Here is a 19501-nt window from a genome sequence, read left to right as displayed (position 1 = left end):
TGGTGTAGTAGTGAGCTGGCTGCTTTCTGGAAAGTGCAAGCCAGGGAAGGTGTGATCTGTGTATTCCTTTGGACAGATACAAAGCATGTTTGCTGATTTGTACCTGCAAAAGCTCTATAAAAATGATTGCAGAATGTTATGCTAATTCACCAGTAGTGTATTTGGATCACCTCACTTTTAGAGTTACCTGTATTTGTATAAACCTGCAGAGCACACATTTTTCCTGCTGAGTTTTTCTCCATTAATTTGTTGTGGAATACATAACTGATGTGATTGCTCTTCCTTTTTTTAAAATTTTTTTTTATTATTCATTAGTAAGCAATGAGCTTTCTGCGAATTAGAGGAAAGGTGTAATCACAGTTGTAATGAACCAGAGTCACACTCCTTGACTTCAGTTTGGCCAGGGTACCACCTTCAAGATGAAGTTTGTGACCACAGCACAGCTGGGGATAAATATTGCTGGAAATCTAATTTCAGTTTATCTTCTTCAACAGAGAGGCAGCTGAACTAATGAGTAGCTTGGAAGAGGTGGAGAGGGTAGCAGTTGATGATGAAGGGTATTGTTTGGTAACCACAGAGGAAGTGCCTTAATTATATTTAATGCCTAAACTGTTATGTCTGGTTAATATTTGTAACAGTCTAAACTAAGAAGGCTTTGCAAAGTGACTCTAAGCCCAGCAGAGCTGTGCCTTTGGTTGTGTTAATTGCATGGCATAACCTTGTCTGTAAAATTTCTAATTTTCTCAGACTTATTCTTAAGAATTTAATACAAAACTTCTAATCTATTATGGGTCAAATATTTATTTTTAACAGCAATGTGCTGTTGTAGACTGATAGTGATATTGCAGAGAGTTTACACAATTTCTATAGAAATTCAGGTGCCAAGGCCCAGTGGTCATCAGATATATTTGTCTGTCCAGGAGCAGACAGCATTTATGAGGGACAGAACCCCCTGTGATGGATTTGCACACAAGCAGGTAGAGAATGTTCTGTCTAAAAAATCCTGGATTATTTTCTTCAGTGTTTTTGAGGAGGTGAGAGGTAAAGATCTTGTGAAAGAAGGTCCATGTGCATCATGCTAGTGCGAGGTCATGATAAAGGTTGTTCTTTAGACAGTTATAAATATTCTGAAATTAGATCTTTGCTCTCTAGAACCATAAGGTTTAAGGGAGATAAAACGCCTATCCCCATTTAGGGTTCAAGAAGCAGAATAAAAAGTTTCTGTTCAGAAGAGAGAAAAGTGGCCTAATAGTCTATGTCAGTCAATTTTGCAAGTTTTTGCTAAAATACCTGGTTTAGGTATAACAGAGCAATAGACTCTAAAGGTGGATAATTACTAGTAAATGACTCTCATTTACATACCTTTGAAATTGAGCTGAGCCATTCTGTGATGGACAAGATGCTATTTCTAAAGGCATAGCTGTTATTTTTACTTAGACATATGTAATGATAATACATAATAACATAAAATACCCAGCACAGCACATATTAACTTGACAGGTTATAGATGAGTATTATATAAATGTCATGTTTTTCCCTTCTATTGCTGAGTTGTTCCAGATCCTGAATAATCTGAAGATCAAAAAGTTGCTGTAGAAGTGGCATAGAATGGCAATGTGCTTCTGTGCACCAGGGAATGTGAGAGAGCTCTACAGCAATTGCAAAAGCAAAATAAAGTCGATTTATATATTTATTTTCTGTCATTTAGACATATGCACTGGGCTTGGCAGTGTGAAAAAGGGTGTTCCCTGTGAGTTATTTGAGTTACTGCCACAAGGTGTTGAATAGCAGCGTGTGAGGCTCGCAGGTGACCGTGCCTGGGGCTGAGCCCTGCAGGGAGTGCGCGGAGCGGGAGCCGCGTTCCTGCAGGGAAACTGCCTGGGCTGCTCCTGCTGCAGAATCCTCACCCAGCACCTCCTGAGCAATGCTTTGGAGCTCCTCAGCTGCCCAGGAGCTGTTATCCCAGTGTACCTGCAGGTTTTCCTGTGTTGGCCGTGGCTGGGATGTAGCAGGGGTTCTGTTCTTGTGCTCAGCAAACACGGGGGATGCTGTCCCTGAGGGATTTGCTGCTGCAGCGCTGTCACCCTGTTCACAGGGGGCTCAGGGTGAGGGAAGCGACAAGGATCTGACTCCATGTTTCAGAAGGCTTGATTCATTATTTTATGATATATATTACATTAAAACTATACTAAAAGAATAGAAGAAAGGATTTCATCAGAAGGCTGGCTAAGAAAAGAATAGCAAAGAATGATAACAAAGGTTTGTGGCTCAGACTCTCTGTCCAAGCCAGCTGACTGTGATTGGCCATTAATTAGAAACAACCAACATGGGCCAATCACAGATGCACCTGTTGCATTCCACAGCAGCAGATAATCAATGTTCACATTTTGTTCCTGAGGCATCTCAGCTTCTCAGGAGGAAAAATCCTAAGGAAAGGATTTTCCATAAAAGATGTCTGTGACACAGTGAAGCATCCCTGCAACCCCAGCTGGCTTTTGGCATAACGTTGAGTCCAGCTTGTTGATTCTCATCTTGGACATCTCAGTAGGCTGAAACTAGAATTAAAAAAATTAAATGTATAATGAAGGCTAAACCCCATGATTTTGTTGTTGTGTCGTGCTGGAGCATATACAGAAAAGAAGGAGGTAAGAATATCTCTACTCTTAACAAAGAGTGAGAAAGACAAGATAAGAATAAGAATGTGTAAGAAGTTGAGCTTTCGCTGTGTCCATTTGGGCACTTTGTAGTGATTTCCCAGCTTGTTTCTGCAGTTTTGGGGTATGTTTACTAAATACTGGATTCTTTTCTTACAGAAACATAGTACTTTAATGATGTGTGTCACAGACTTCTTTTATGGAAAATCCTTTCCTTAGGATTTTTCCTCCTGACAAGCTGAGAGGCCTCAGGAACAAACTGTAAACAATGATTATCTGCTGCTGTGGAATGCAACAGGTGCATCTGTGATTGGTCTCGTGTGGTGTTTTCTAATTAGTGGCCAATCACAGTCAGCTGGCTTGGACTCTGTCTGAGACACAAGCCTTTGTTATTCATTTAATTCTTTTTCTATTCTTAGCCAGCCTTCTGATGAAATCCTTTCTTTTATTCTTTTAGTATCGTTTTAATATAATATATATCATAAAACAATAAAGCCTTCTGAAACACGGAGTCAGATCCTCATCTCCTCCCTCATCCCAAGACCCCTGTGAACGCTGTCACAGATGTGCAGTTCCATAAAATCTTTACTCCATTACACACGTTTGTCCCCTCTGTGGAGGGAGTGAGAGAGCAAACAGTTGGGTTGTGTAGTGCATTACTGGAAAATGTTGGGAGACTATTGTGGTAAATTAGCATGAAGTAGAATATGTTGCTGACTAAATTTATACTGCCAAATGAGAAGAGAATGGAAATCATGTTTTCAGGGTTCAATTAAACTCTTCTCAATGTATAAAAAAGGTTATAGAAATGTATATTTTATATGTATGTATATTATTTAAGCTAATAAATGTGAATATTTTAAAATATAAGCCTGAGCTCTTAGACATTGGGTTATGTATGTAGAGCAGCTCTCACATAATTATTTGTTTCACTCGAGAATGAATTCCTGTAACTTCTGGGATAAATTAGTGGGTCAGTATCAAGCAAAGCAGCAATTCTGGCACTTGCTCTGAGCCTGCTCGGATAAGAGTTATGAGTTGGATTTCCTGTGCTCTTGGTTCAAGCTTTTTTGCAAGTGTCTGGGCATTTCTGTATAAATTTCATAGAGCAGCTCTGTAGTTGAAGCAAAATGAATATTGCATATTTTATTTGGACAGATGGCAGTTTCAGAGCACTTCCTAAGCAAGATACAATTTTTGCATTCTTACAGGAAGCATGTACAGATGTATAATTTTATCATTATTTCATTATGCATTTAATGCACTGAAGAAATGAATTGCAATGCAAATCCTGGACTGCCTTGTGACTGCATTCAGGGTGGAAGTTAACTGTAAGATTGCTGTGTTTGTGTTCTTATATTTAATGATCATTACAGAGCACAGGCCTCTCATGTCATGCAGAAAAAAAATTGTGATCTGGTAAGAATCTTATCAAAAGAAAGACAATAATCCTCTTAAGGATTCTTCTGTCTTAGGTCAGGAGGCCATCATGGGGTTTTGTGCAAAGGTTTGTTTTCTTAGTGTCCTGGAAGTTGTAAACATTTTAAATTTTTTTGCCATCTAAGAAACCTGGAAACAAGGTCCTGTTCACTATAAATGGCTGCTCTTGACATAATATTGCCAGTAATTTACAATGGAAAAAAAATTGTATGCATTGTACCAGGATAAAGCTGAAGCTGTAATGCAATCCATCATGCTCTCTAAAATCAACAGAAAACAAGTATGAAATAAAATTTGAGCATAGCTTGACCAAGTTGAAATAATGAGCTGAGACTTGGTGTTTCTATTGATGTTTTGGGTTCCAGTGCTCTACTCAGAACTTTGGAATGGATGTAGGATGGCAGGGTCCTAGAGACCAGCTGGGCAATTAAAAATACACTGAAAAGCACCTGGAAGAACTGTTAGGGATTTTAAAGGAAAGGGTGATTGCCATGGAGCACTGAGCTGCCATTGTGCAGCTTGCTCTATATTGGATGTTTGAGAAATCCCTTGGAAAACAAGGTGGCTTTATGCATATGGTGTTCCTGCCTCTGCTCTTTGGGAGGTGATTTAGGGCAGAGCAGTTGAGCACATAGGTAAGTTCAGTTTACTTTGCATTTACTCTACCTGTAGCTTTTGCTATTCAAATGTCTACAGAAAAACCTGACTAATTCTGGTGTGCAGCTGCTGCTGGTCAGGGCTGAGAGGAGCAGGTGGGGGGCTCTGCACTGGAGGCTCAGCAAAGGTGGAAGGAATAACACTTGGGGACTAATCCTGGAGCCTCCCCAGCTGCAAGGATTCCCCATGAAGAGTCAGTCTTGTGTTTGTAACCACGCATGGTGCTAAAATCCAAGAGATCTTCTGAGTTTGTGGTATTTCCATTCTTACACTGAGAATGTTCTAACAGCTCAGGGAGTTGCAAGGCATGAGCTGAGTTTACTGTGTTTTAGGGCTGTCTCCCAGGTTGGGTTTTTTCTAATACATCTGGCTAATTAAAAGGTTAGAGTCAGAAAAAAAAACCAGAAGCAATAAACCATCCAAAAAACCAAACTGAAAGATGCTTATGTTTATATACATGTAGAATTTAGAAAAGAAACAGTGGGGATGTTTTTTTTTTTTTTTTTTTAAATAAAGAACATTTACAACCCATTGTGCTCTTTTTCCCCTTCTTGGAGAAGACTTTGAAAAGTAATATTTAAGTGTTTCATGTGTAATGCTGTATGGTATAGGGCAGAAAGTGTGTGGCAAAGGTATCCTGATAACTTGTTCACCACCTCAGGTCAGTGTTTTCAAGTGGCAGGACAGACACTGGCACCAGGTTTTTCTGGTGACTGTTCAGCAAACTCAGTGACTTAGCTGAGTGAAGGGTAGCTTGTACTTTGAAAGTGCAATTCAGTAAAAACCTACTTAAAACAACTGGCATGAGTTTTCTGAGCCAGTGTAAAAGAAACTTGAGTCAGTCCAAGAAGCTGGCCACAGTAACTCTCAGTGTTTCAGCAAAGTATTTTTGTCTTCTTTTGGAACTTTATGCCGTGTGTTCAATTTAGAGAATTGAAATCATATTTATGTGTATTTTTGCCAGCCTTCTTGCTTTCCTGGAAAAAAAAGAATTGACTAATAATTGTTTTTGAAATATTGGTAAAAACTGGGGTGGGGGAGAGAGAGCAAAAGGAACCTACAAAACCTTTGATCAGCCTGGGGCTCAAGTGTGTTAATTTGATGTCCAGGCAAACTCACCCCAAGTAATGTAATTGGATATATTAAAGATGTCAGAGTGTCAAGAACCTCCAGATATGTGGCTGTTTAATCAAATCCAGCCCCTAACCTCTAACTCCTTCATTCTTGCTTTGCTTAACCACTTGGAGCTACTACTTTTTTTCCCTTTTAAAATATTCTACTTTCCTTGTGTACATATTCTCCAAACATTTTTTCCCTCCATCTTCCAAGTCTCCTGCTCTACCTCATTCTCTCTCTCCTGATCTTTTAATAATTTATGTTGTTTCCCTGCCTTCAGTAACTTCTCTCTACCTTCTTTATAATATTCACAGCCTCTTTGCTGTTCTTCCATCTCTGCTGAAATTTTTTTGTACACTCATCTACTTGCTCTTTTTCCATCAATTTTGCTCTGAAATCTTGTCATTTGAATAATTTTCCTTGCCTTCTCTTTTACCTTCTTTGGCCTGGATCATTTTTGGAGTGAATGGACTTGCATGTAGAATAGGTAAACCTTTACTGTCTTGGGGTTATTTCATTAAACTCATCCCAGTTCTTGAAGAACTAATGGGGAAATGCTGAAAATATTGTCAGTTTACCTAAAAAATGAAGATACTGCTGCCTGATTATGAAGAGACACAGTTCTGCTGAGTGGTGATTATCAGTCCAAGCATAAGGACTGATAATGTACAGACCAAATATCTCGTGAGGCTATTTTTGTGGGACACCAGTTGGTGCACCAAAATACCCTGGCAGTCTTGTCTTCCATTAATTGCTCAGGAATTCTCACTATCCATCATGTATTTCCTTGATTACATGTCATTATCTGAGATGTTTGATGTAACTATTTCATAACAGATTCCTTGTGTAGGTCAGTGATGAGTGAGAGCACCCAAACTTGTAAAACCTCAGCTCCCTTAGAGTCTCTCTGCTCACTTGGGGTGCACATCATCAATGCCAGTTTGCACTAATACAGACCTTTTGCAGCCAGTGTTCATGGAATAATGTTGTGTTATGGCTCATAAATGGCTTTGACAACCAGGCTTCTTGTCTTGGTTCACTTCCAAGTTGAAAGATGTTCACAGCACAGACATCACTGGTGAGAATGGGCAAGTGTTGATCACAGGTTAATGAACCATAGCCCAGAGGAGGCTTTTCCTTGAAACTTTGCTGTGGCTCTGGATTGAGCTGTATGAAAATGAAGAGAAATTAAATTAAATTATATTATTGCCTGCACTGTGGCTGCTGTGGAAATAGGCAAAAGGTTCAACTTCATAAAGTGTAAAAGCATAATTTTGAGAAATATGCTTTATTAAATTCTTTTTATTGTCAATTTATAGCACTTCATTCATCTATTATTCTATTCAGGGGCTGAAACCTGAGGTACCACATATGTGAGTAAAGGCAGAATTTTGATTAATATATCTACATTACAAAATTTGGGCAGTTTATATGACTAAGAATACATCTTTTAACGAGTACACAACACAACCCTGTGTTGTTTGTAATGCTGCCCCACTCGAATGATATGTTAGATTTACACTGAGTTTATAATACCCACCCCAGTAAATGATGTGTGTTGAATATCTATTAAATGATTGGGGAGTGTTATAAGCAGTGGAGACATTTGTGGATCCAGGATCCCTGTGGAACTACCCAGGAAAATCCCACTTGGTGAGAATTTGCTCAGTTTGAGTCGGGGCAAACTTATGGCCAGGGAAATAATTCTCAATTTTGTGACAGATTAGCTGAAGAGGCAGTGATTATCAGGAAATTGGTGGATTATGTCCTGTGTTGCATTTCTAATCATGCAGTTTGAATGTGCTGGAAATGCTATGGTAATGTTGTGCTTTTTCTTTCTGAGTGTTTTCACTCAGGAAAGTCAGCTTGAGTTTGTCCCACTGTATTTATTGCTGTGTGAATAATTGTACTGGTTAGATTTTACATATTTGGAACACAGTGCCTGACTGCTGCCCTGCCTGTGTAATTATTAAGTCTAGAGAATGGGTTGGGAAAACAGCTTTGAGAAAAGCACCTCTTATAAATGAATGATTACTGACTTGGCAAAGCATTCATAATATTGACAGCCAGTTAGGAAAATTAAATCAATGCAATCAGGATAGTGATTATTTTTCTCAAGAAGTGTTTGTGTAAGAAAAAGAGGGCAAACATTTGTACTTTTTGGAATGTTAAGAGCAATATTCTGCTGTGCAAAGTGACCTATAGACACGTGGTTGTTCTGTATTTCAGGACTGTAAGTTAGGGAAAGCTCTGAGCTGGGTGTCACCTTCTCAAAGAAAACCAAAAGGCTTTCAAATTCAAATTTGCCAGTTTTATTGGAATGAAGACTAGAAAGGTAACTTCTTCCATAATAAAATCTTCACAGTAATTTGTGAGGGTGAGCTGTAGCAGTTTTATGCACTACTGCCCCCTTTGTGCAGGTAGGTCTTGATGCAGTGCTTGGTTGTATTTAATGTGATTTGGTGAGTGGCAGCAAAGTGGGAGCTGTTTGGGGTTTGGAAGATTTTTTTTTCACAAGGAGATTTTTGTTTAAGTAGAAAAATAATTGTGCTAGGTTTACTTAGTAACTGGAAGATATGAAAATTAAAGAAGAGTTGAGGAATTATTTTGCTAGTAAGTCAAAAGGAAAAGTTGAAATTTTGCAACTCAATTGAAAGAGGAAATCTCAGAGGTGGAGCGAATGCAGAGTTCTCAGATGTTGGGACATTATAAGGAAGTTCTTAAAATTAATGTGAATAAAAATGTTACTATTAGTCTCTCTTCCCCATTTTGGGCTTACTTTGGTTTTAGTATGTGTTTTTATTTTTTGTGTTTAATGTGGTGTTTGCTTTTACTATCATCCAAGAAGATGATGGTAATTCTCTATGCAAATGTCATCTTCAAGCTAATGAATACCATTAATGTATATACTGGAAGCAGTACTTATTCTGAAAGCATTTTGATTTTAATGATTCATAAATGTTCTGATAGTGCATATGTGGGTGAAGGGTAGCATGTGTGAGCATCACAGAATCACAGAAATTCAAGGCTGGAAGAGACCTGTAAGATCATCAAGTCCAACCCATGTTCTAACAATTCAACTAGATCATGGCACCAAGTGCCACATCCAGTCTTTTTTTGAACTCTTCGAGGGATGATGACTCCTCCACCTCACTGGGTAGATGATTCCAGTATCTGACCACTCTTTCTGTAAAATACTTCCTTCTTAATTCTAACTTGCATGTCCCTTGCATCCTCTAGTTCTGCTGAATACTTCATATGTAATCTGAACATTTGGTCTTGTTTCATTCTGATTTTTGCTGCCCTGTGTCTGCAGTCCATGGCTTTTCCTCACAGTTGCCATGCTGCTTTGAGCAGCTCAACTCCTTCCCACACCTTCACTTCTTCACTTCCCAGCATTGTGTCCTTCACTGCAGAATTAGGGGCAGGAGGGAACTGATCCAGGTTCTCCCCATCTGGTGTTCCCTTGCCAGGGAGAGGAGAGGCAGAGCTCACTTCCCTGCATGCAGTTTCTCTGGTGCACAGTTTGTTTCCTATAATCCAAAATGAGTTACTTGTAAATGACTTTAATTAAAACCTGAATGTAGTATAAACGTTAATATGTTTTTATGGATGTTAGAGACTTGCAATAAAAGTCTGCCATCAGATTTTTATGTCTTTAGTTGATAAAAGGATGCAGAAGGCAGAGACTGATGAGAAGGGATGGGCTGGTTGGATTAGGATTATTCTGGGAAAAGGCTATTAAGAGAAAAACAGAATTGCTTTAGCCATTTTACTATTTCAGCCTTTGCAGTAAAAAGTGTTGGTCCATGTCTAAAAAAAATTATAGCACTTTCTGTCAGTTTTTCTGATAACTTTATAAAAACTTGACTTTAAAGCTCTGATTCTGTCTGATAATCAGCATTCAGATGTTCTAGTACATGCTTTCACTAAGCCGATTTCCTTTGAGTCTGTGAATACTCACTGTATTTCAAAAGCTCTGAACAGTTTTAAATGGCTGAGGAGAACACTGACAAGCCTGAAAATTAAATTGTAGCAAAGACCTGAAAATGAGGAGAGTTCTCACAGTCACCCAAACAGAAATTTATCTTGCTTTAAATTTTGGTTTTAATAAATGTATACTCCTCTGTGTATTTGACATAAATCACACATGCTACTTAATACTGTCACTTTAATTTTATTTTATAGGTTATTAAAGTGTTATGAGTATTTACACAGATTTATTAGAGTGCTTGCTCAATTTTCTACTTTTATGTGAAAGTAGATACAATGGTAATATTGCAGGTTATTAAATTTTGGGGCCTAAATGTGTGACTGTGTTAGCATGGGAGCAAATTCATTGAAAGCTCTGAGTATCTGCTGAGAATAAAGGGTTTGCTGTCGTTCCTCAGCCAGCTGTGAACATCTGTAAGGAGCTGTGTGTTCATTCCAAGCTGCTGCATGAGGGAGTTCAGGAGTTCTGCTCTGGGGTCTGTAGGTGTGTGCCCCAAAGGGCAGAAAAAGAACCCCCACCCCAGAACCTCAACCCAGCCAATACCATGGTCTGTGTGGGAAGGCTGGGAACATGGAATACTGCTTTTATTTATTTGTGCCACCCTTTTCTTGGCTTAGGACCCCCTAATTTTTCAAGCATATTAACTCTCATATACTTCCCCTGTTTCCAAGTACAAAACCCCCCTGGCATTAGGTTCCCCCTGTTCCCAAGGCACCCCAAATTCCCAGGAACATTGAGAAAAATTACTGAGTGAAACTTCTTAGAGTTGTATTCCCTAGTGTGAGTGGCAACTTACTTAATAAAGAAAAGCAGATATGACCAGAACAATTGGTTTGTGGGGTTTTATTCTGTGGGGCTTTGAGGTTTTTTTGTTGTTTGTTTAGAGGTTTTTTGCTTGGCTGTGGTTTGGTTTTTCTTAGTTTCCCCTATGGTTCATATGGCCTGTTGATGCAGTCAGACTGGCATGAATTTCATGAAGGGTTTTAGAGTGGTTTTTCTTGAGAAGAATGTAATTATATTTTTTGTTTTGTTCCCACACCTCCAGATACTTAACTGGAGAAAGAAAAAGAAAAACTTTTATGACTTATTTTAATGCTTTAGTAATTTAAAAATTTTTATTTAATATGAACCCTGCTTAAAATGAGTGTAATCTTGAGTCATATATATGAGTCTGGTTTTAACTTGTGCTGAATTGTATCCTAATGGATTCCACTTGATTTCAGCTTGTTTTTCTTTAGCTGTAATGTCCTTGTTGGTCAAAACAAACATGTAGAAGTCATGTAGAACAGTGCAACCAAACCCCATTATGGTCATGTAGCAAGATTGATTGTATTGATACCTTTTAAATATTTTCAAGGTCTGTGGTGCATTATAGGTGTAATAAAGAAGAAAGAGTGCAAGTTTTAAAAACAAAGCTTTTGAAAAGAAATCAATTGCACTTTCTTTTTCTTTTGTTTTTCACTATAAGGCTGTCTTGACAGTATAAGGCTGTCTTTGGAAGAAATGTTTCATCATTTAACTGTTGCCTGCTTGTTAAAAACAGTGAATTCTGAAGTCCATTCATCTCTGTTATTTGAAGGCAGTAGTCAAGAGAGCAGTCACAGAACTCTGCTTCCCCAGGCCCTTTATGTCCTGTAGGGCTGTAACCTTAGAAAGGTCATGTATAGAAATGATCTTTTTTGTTGTGGGTGAAGGCTAATGAGTTTCTCTGTCTCTTTGGCTCATCTTGGGTTTCAGCTCTGCCTCCTCTGAGATGTTTGAGTGTGTGAGAGACACCTGGCCAGTGGAATGGTTTCAGGGTGCCTGGTTTTGGGACCTTCAGTGTTCCAGAGGTGTTTCTAGAAGGAGGATTCTCCTGCCATGTAGATTCCCTGTTGAATCCTGTCACTGCTTCAGTGCTGTAAACAAAACCAGGTTGAAGAAACTGTTGCATCTTTATTTGTACTGCGATCATGTTTATTCTTTTTAGTGTTTAAGCACTGGTTTTAATTAAATTGAAGCACTGTGTTTAAGCAAAACAGATTTGTGGTGCTTAAGTCTTAAAACTATTTAAAAGTACCATACAATTACTAACACCTCCCAGCATTTGCCAGGTATTCCTTACTATGACTTATTCTTTGTCAGCAATGAGAAGTTCCATTTAGATTGGCCTTTGAGAAGTCCAGGTTTTAAGAAATAAACACAAATTCTCTACTACTGAAGCTTTTTTTAAAGTGAGATCAGGAAGGTCAACCAGTGGATTTTGGTGCTGAGGCAGGCATTGGTGCCTAAATAAAACCAGGTAGTTGGAAGGAAGCTCCCTAGTCTGAGGACAGATCTTCAGAGTAAAAATGTGGAATTTCATCTCTACAACTTTCTGCTATTGCTATCCTCTTGTGTACATGAACATTGGATAAATGAAGCTGCCTCTGTATTCTTTTGAAGCATTTGGTAAAGTAACCAACAACTAAGAAGTTGACATTCCTTTTATTATTGTATTAAGTCTTTTCATTTGCTGTGAATTAAGAAAATGGAACAAAAGTAGTGAGTTCTGCTTACTTTATTGGTCAAGCACGTTCTATTTTTTGTGAAAATGTTCCTATTGATGCATGTTATGTGTTCACAGTACAGAGAAAAAAATCCTCACTGTGTTTCAGTGAAATTGATTTTGCTATGGGAAGTGTCAATATGGGGATAATGACTGAAACTCAGAACTTGTTTATGGAATTATGGCCTTGCTGTGTGTTCATATATATGTATTCATGTATATTCATACAGGGCTATAAATGACGTGGCGTTTTTAGAAATACAAATTAATCAAGCTTGATGTGTTTGACGCTTCTTTCATCCTTCTTTGGAGTTGAAGTTAATGATGGTAAAAACCAGCCTCCAGTCAAAGTAGTTGTTTATTGTAAAATTAAGTCTTGAATGCTGGTGTGTGTCCATTCTCTACTTCAGCCTGGACTTTCTTGGTGAACTTTATTTTCCTCATGGCAGTTGATGATTAAATTCCTTCTACAATATGCTCAAGATCTCAAACACACAATAGCAATACAGTTCCTGTAAGTGGTTCATTTGTTAATCTGAGCTCTGTTTTACAAGAATTGTATGAATGCTGCTTTCCTTTGAAATTGATCTTCAAAAAGAAATCCTGTTTTGTATAATAAGATGCCAGACTCACAAAGATTTCCTTTCTTGTTTCATAGACGTTCCATCTTCAGAGCAGCCTGAACTGTTCCTAAAGAAACTTCAACAGTGCTGTGTCATTTTTGACTTCATGGACACGCTTTCAGACCTTAAAATGAAAGAATACAAGCGCTCCACTCTTAATGAACTGGTGGACTACATTACAATAAGCAGAGGCTGTTTGACAGAGCAGACTTACCCTGAAGTAGTTAGAATGGTGAGTTCTTTCTTTCTCATGGTCTCTTTTTAAACCCACTTGCACTTCCATTTACACCCTGTGGGCAAAATTGACCCCTGGGGTAGGTGGATTAAATGATGCCTTTGGCTTGGATTTATTGATAGACATTTCTTGGAGATAATTCTCCAATGACAAAAATATTAATTTTTATATATTTTAAATGAAAGTCAAGTAGATTATGGTTATTATAGTGTCACAAATTATGAAAGGAAACCTGGATTGTTTCCTGATAGAGAAAGCCAGCAGCCATTAAATCACAGTCCCTCATGTTTCCTCCAATCTATCTTCCCTCTCCTCCCAATGTAAATAATGGAATAATTTTTGCAAGTTTCTTATCTTTCTTTGAACTTTCTCCAAGTTCTTGGGTGTCTGCCTCAGGTACAGATACCTTAAAGCATGCATGGATAATAATTTTAAAATAATAAATGCTAAAAATGTTGTACAGGATTGTTGTGTCAATTTCCTGGTTGGGTTATGTGGATTCATTGCAGGGGCTGTGAGAGTGAGCAAGATTGCTCAACTATAAAGCCACACCTTGTATATATAAATTGTTAAATAATAGTGTTTAATTGTAAAAATGGAAACAGTACCAGATGCTCTGTGGTGAAGAATGTTCATTGCAACTGGCAAAATCAATCACTGCTTTAAAATGTTTGTTCTGTGCTGCTGAACAGAACCCTTATAACCTGTTCTCTAAATGAGAAAGCAATTAATTAAATACAGATTTGGTCTTGACAGTTTCCTAACAGTACTGTGTGATTGTGGGATCCACTGGCTATGTGCTGTAAGAAGAAAAACATGAATAGTTTTTGCATTGCATTGTGTATGCTCTTTGCTTCTTTTTTGACACACAGATTCATGCTGTGTTGCTTGTCTGTAGTATTTAAAAATAGCTGTAAATTGTGACAGAACCATCAAGCAGTTAATCATGAAGGAAAAAAAACAGAATTAAGGGTGTATGAAAAAATCTTAATATGTCTTCTTTGTGTGTATGCATTGTCAGAAAGCCTGTAATTATGAGTTCAGATTCTTTCCCTTCTCCCTCACCCTCTCCTGCCCCTTTCTGCACTGGACCAGTCTTGTGAATGAACTGCTTGCTGTGTTATTTCTTCACAATGTGAACTCATGCACCATTCACATACCAGGCAGAATACAGAATGGCTTTTTTTTCTTCTCAGTTTTTCTGCTGGTGCTGCACTGTGGTATCTAAATGGTTTGCATGTGTTAGTTTGATCTGATGTGTACCCCTTGTGATGAGCAAAGTATATCACACCCTTTGCCCAGAAGGGGTGTTGATGCACAGATAACTTCAATAAAATGGGGGGCTTTTTCTGTGTGTAGCAGATGCCTCCAAACTCATCCCCCCAAAGAATTTGGTAATTTTTATAGCATTTCTGTTACTGAGGTTGTATTCTTGGGTTGACGCTGGTTATAGTTGTTTACTGCACCAACATCTCTTGAATAAAAACTCTCAAAGTTAGTGTTGCCTTAGCTTGGGCCCCAGGAAGCAAGAAGAATTTGATTTGTAATTGTTTATGAGGTTCAATTTGAATCATAAATAATAATCTATGAAACAGTAAAGTAAAACCCCTTTTGTATCATGTCCTTCTGTCCCTGCAGTCACTTTTATTGATTCACACAACAGGTTTTAACTTAAGGAAATTATATATTGCCTAAAGAGTTTGAAAAGCATGGTTTTGAATAATTTCCTTAAATATAGTCTGTATTTATGGTATGGAGTATCTATTGGAGATAAAGACACAGCCTGAATATTTCCAGTGGATTTCACAGATATTTACTAATGGTGCTTAAGAAATTCCAGTTTCACTTAGATCCTTTTTGATAGAAATCTGTTCTCTCATCTTTTCCTTTCATGGCATCATGCCCTTCTTCATTCTGCTTTCTTCTCCTTTGCATTTGTGGTGCTGAACCCAGGCTGTTCCCTCTTCAGTGCTGGGATACTGAAGCAGGGGAGAACTCTGAATATTCTCATGTCCTCTGTCTGGCTACCCAGTGGCCCCTGACTGCCCAAATCTGATTTTTTTTTTAACAAGTAAAAAGATGCCTATTATTTAAGTATTTAAAGAAGTGAACATGTTTTTATTCCTTAAGAATTTCCTGAGGAAATTTGAAGTAAATATAATTGTAAATTGTAATTTAGATTTTGGGTGAAGCTCCAGCCTGCAACAGCCGCCTGAGCTTTGGTGAAGGTGTAAGCATCTGAAAGCTGGACTCCCCTGATTGTGCCTGTCACAACCAGTGGTGTTTTGGGTGCTGGAAAACCACTTTGGTGGTTGTGTTCCATGGGAGCAGGATGCAGTGCTGTGATGCTGAATTTGTGGGGGTGAACCCATGGCAGATGCATGAATGATTCCTGTTGATGGCCCCAGTGAATGCTGTTGCTCTGTTTCTGCTAAACCACATCACCAGGGCTTTTGAGGCTTGCAGGTGTTTTGTTTTTTGTAGATGGACTATTGGTAAAAATGCTGGTTTTTCCTGCTGGTCTTTGCCTATAAAAGCAAGACTTCTTCACCACTTTGAGAACACAGGCCCTAGAGGGAAGGGTAGTTCTTCTAATATGCTATAGAAGGAGTTTTCAGCACATGCTGCCTGGTGAAGAGATGGCATTAGTCACTTTGTACTAAAGCCCTGCTATTTGGTGTAACTTACTCTTTGCAGTGAATACATGTTCTTGTTTCAGGCAGTTTTGTGCCCATAATCATGCACTGAGACAGACTTAAATGTGCACAGTTGACTTCACAAGTGCAGCTACCACCTTCATGTGCTTTTGGGGATTTTCACCAAAGTCTCCAGCTGGGTTCACAAGGGAGCTGTCACATTGACAGTCTCAGACCAGTGAAGAAAACAGCAATATCTGTGTTCTGACCAAATTAGCATCCCCACTGCCTGCCTGCCACAATTGTCATGGGAGTGTTTTGATTGAAAGACCAGGATCTTAAAACTGATCAAAACTGAGCCCAGTTGTTTTATGTCCCTTTGAAAGATCTCTACCCTGTTATGTTTAGTGTTTATGAATCTGAGAATTAGTATTTTCTGCTTGCCCCTTTTGGCTACTGTGATTTGGAGGTGAAGGGAAAAAAAGTTCTTTTGTGAGTTTTAACATCATCCAGAAGCAGGGAAAAAAAAGTGTACCAGTCAAAAACTGGTATTTTTAAAGTTACTAATATTCACAGAGAAGGATTAATAGCTAAAGTGTTTTCTAAATCATCTAAAACGTTTGAAAATTAATTTATGTGGAAGAGACTTCTTTTGTTTTAAGGTTTTATAATGTATGTGTATGTTAATGATCTCTGTTAATGACCCAAAGTTGTTTGGTTCTAGACATACTGGGCTAGGAAAAAGTTGCCGGTAGAATTCTTTAGAAGAGCTGAGATTTCTAAAATATAAGGGTTTGAAAAAGTAATTTGTGGCAGCCAGATAATTTAGAGATGTTTTTCATGCCATCTAAAATTTATGCCATTAAAAGCTTTATCCATGCTTGTAACATCACATGTTTTCATCTTCTTCTCTTGATCATGTGGTATGATGTTGTATATAGCTAAATGTGAAACCACTTGGCTGTTTCTCAACCTGTGTGCAAATCTGCTTCTTTAAACCACTCTCTATAGCTTGATACAGTGTCTAGCATGTTATTTGTTATTCAAAAAAATAAAATAAACCAGAATCTCCTAATGACCACCAAAGCAAGTTGCAGAGGCCTCACCATGTCATCAATATCAGTTGATGGGGAGAGGAATTGGGATTTGTGGTAATGGCCATGAGCTGCACAGATTTATTCAGGAGGGGATTGCTCAGCATGCTTCCCCTGCAGTTTGATGTGTTGTTCAGAAGGGCAGATGACATTCTTTAGAATTAGGCAAATCTTAGGAAAAATGGCCTTGCCAATTAAGCTACACTCTGCTAAGAAGGAAATGCCTGTAATAGGACTTTATGAGCCAATAATTGGACACTTAATCTAAAATTTATTCCTGTCTGAGCAAAATGTGGAGGCTTTAACTAATGATACTGATTTTTGCTGGTAGATTAAGCAGTGGTAGTTGAAGGAAATAAATGTTTGTTTTTATCTGTGGTGTCCTGAAGGGTGTATGTGGTAGGACTGTTTGTGCTTTATGGATGTTAAGACATAGATTGAGGAAACTCATCTATTTAATTTGAAAAATGAACAAAAAAATTGACAAGCTGTTAAAATGAGATGTCTGGATGAATCTCTTTGTTGGTAAGCAACCTTTCAGCTCTCCTATTTGCTTCTTTAGAAATTGTAGACCTGGGCCCTGAGGTTTACACATCAGTGTGTGTTTGCCAGCCCACAGGAGATGGCTAATGAAACTCTCTTCAGATCCAGCTTTTAGAATGGAGTAGTGATACTTTGTTCTCTTTTCTAAGTGCTGAAATGCCTCTGGCTTCCCATTGTCATCTTTATCTTTTCTGTAATGGCAAATTGAGTAAAATAAGACTGTAATTTCTGTTCAGCCCAAGTGAAACATCATAGGAGATGTCATGTGGTGTAGAAGCTGTGTTAAGCAACAGAGGGAAAGAAACTTGGTTAAATCAATACCCAAATAAACACAAAAAATGCATTTTAAAGGTCAGATTCTGGTTTTGGTTTTATTTTTTTTTATCCTCTCTTTCTACTGACATAAATCTGGAGAGATTGCATTGGTTTTTACTGCAGGTTTGTCTCAACAGATGTGAGGGCAGAGTCTGTTCAGGAGTTTGTTTGTGACAGACCCGTTAAACATAAAGAATATCTTGCTAAGCCATGATTTTTTTAGTATGTTGAGCAACCTATTTTTAGGAAGTGTTCTAGCTGTTAGACTTCATAGGCATTATGGTTTTTATATTTTCTATAGCTTTAGCTGTGTCTTGTGACTAAGTGTGACATCTTCAGAGTTTCTGTATTAAAATGTTCTTGGATAGAGATTTTTCTGCAGATCCACCTATATTCAGTCTTACCTTTTTTGATTTAACAAAAAACCTGTGTGCATGTTCCTGTTGATTCTTGCATTAGATTTCAAAACAGAAAATGAATGTCATTTTGAGTTTAAGGAAAAACAATGAAATCATATGCTCTCACAAGAATTGACAAATCATATCCCTTTCTAATGGGAATCTTCTATAAGTTCAGGAATTCTGTAAAATTAATCTTGAACTTGACTCAGTGGAAGTAGAAGGGATTTGGAAGGTACCTGAAATGCTGGAAGGAAAATGCAATGTCCTTTGATTTCCCCCCCCCCCCCCAATGTTTTTTGATTAAAAATTGTCATGTAGATGCAGCCATAATGGAGCAAACATGCTATTGTTAAAAAAAAAAAAAAAACACGTAAAAATCACATAATATTTTACATTCTGTTCTTCTTTCTTTAATGTGGGGGTTAGCAATTCTGTAGAAGCAAGAAAAGAATCTACCTTTGATTCCTTTTGTGCATTATTTCTAAATACTTTTGTTAGATGTTTTTGTTGCTCACATTCTTTATACTCCTAGCTCATATTAAATGTACAATGCTTATTAAAAGAAGAGGCTCTGATGTTTTGTGCCCTTCTCAGAAAATCAGTTGGAGGCAGCTCCTCTTGCAGCAGTTGTCCCTAATAATTTTTCTGGACAGTCTGTAATTACATTTCCCTGTATCCATTATTGCTGTGGTTGGTTACATGGGCCTTGCATCTGTCAGGCTCTGTCTGCATAACAGTGCAGTGACTGGGTCTGAAGGAGAGAAATAAACTGGGAAAACACTTTTCTTGTTCAAGAAACACTTGAGCTGTATTTATTTATTTATTTACTTAAAGGATCTTTACAGCCCCACACCCTATTTTGGCTGTGTCAGCCTTTAAAGCATTTTGCCTACAGACAAGCACAGTGTTAATCTGCTTCTGAGGGATTGTTTTCCTGAGTTTTGAATTGTATGTTTTGTTCTTTAGTTTGGAGTCCAGGACAGCATGAGTTTTGCAATGCTGTCTAGAGTTCAAGTTCATTCATTGGCAGGCTTTCACTTGATCTCCTGCCTGCTCTAGAGGTGAGGGGCTCTTTCTGCTGGTGCTATGCTTTAATTTGTGCAAGGTACTTAGCTACTGCTATGATTTTTCAGACTGTATTATAGAATTACATTGGCACATATTAAGTAAATAATTCTTCCATTGAATCATCTGAAAACTTAGTTACAGGGAGATAGTGATGAATGGGGTTACTGGTAGGGTACCCAGATATAGTTTGGGTCTGGG

The 19501-nt window shown here is 38.1% G+C and overlaps 1 protein-coding gene across 2 annotated transcripts in view; it reads left to right on the top strand.

The window, feature by feature from the left end:
- Positions 1-19501, top strand: part of PPP2R5E (protein phosphatase 2 regulatory subunit B'epsilon) — a 72089-nt gene that overhangs the window by 28111 nt on the left and 24477 nt on the right. For both annotated transcript variants that reach the window (XM_063159765.1, XM_063159766.1), the window contains exon 3: positions 13047-13243. In XM_063159765.1, the coding sequence (XP_063015835.1) occupies positions 13047-13243 (197 nt within the window). The remainder of the gene's footprint in view (positions 1-13046; positions 13244-19501) is intronic.

This window comes from Melospiza melodia, chromosome 6, assembly GCF_035770615.1.
Source record: "Melospiza melodia melodia isolate bMelMel2 chromosome 6, bMelMel2.pri, whole genome shotgun sequence".
NCBI lineage: Eukaryota > Metazoa > Chordata > Aves > Passeriformes > Passerellidae > Melospiza > Melospiza melodia.
The sequence above is the reverse complement of the archived record's forward strand: the minus strand, read 5'-3'. Positions and strand labels throughout refer to the sequence as shown.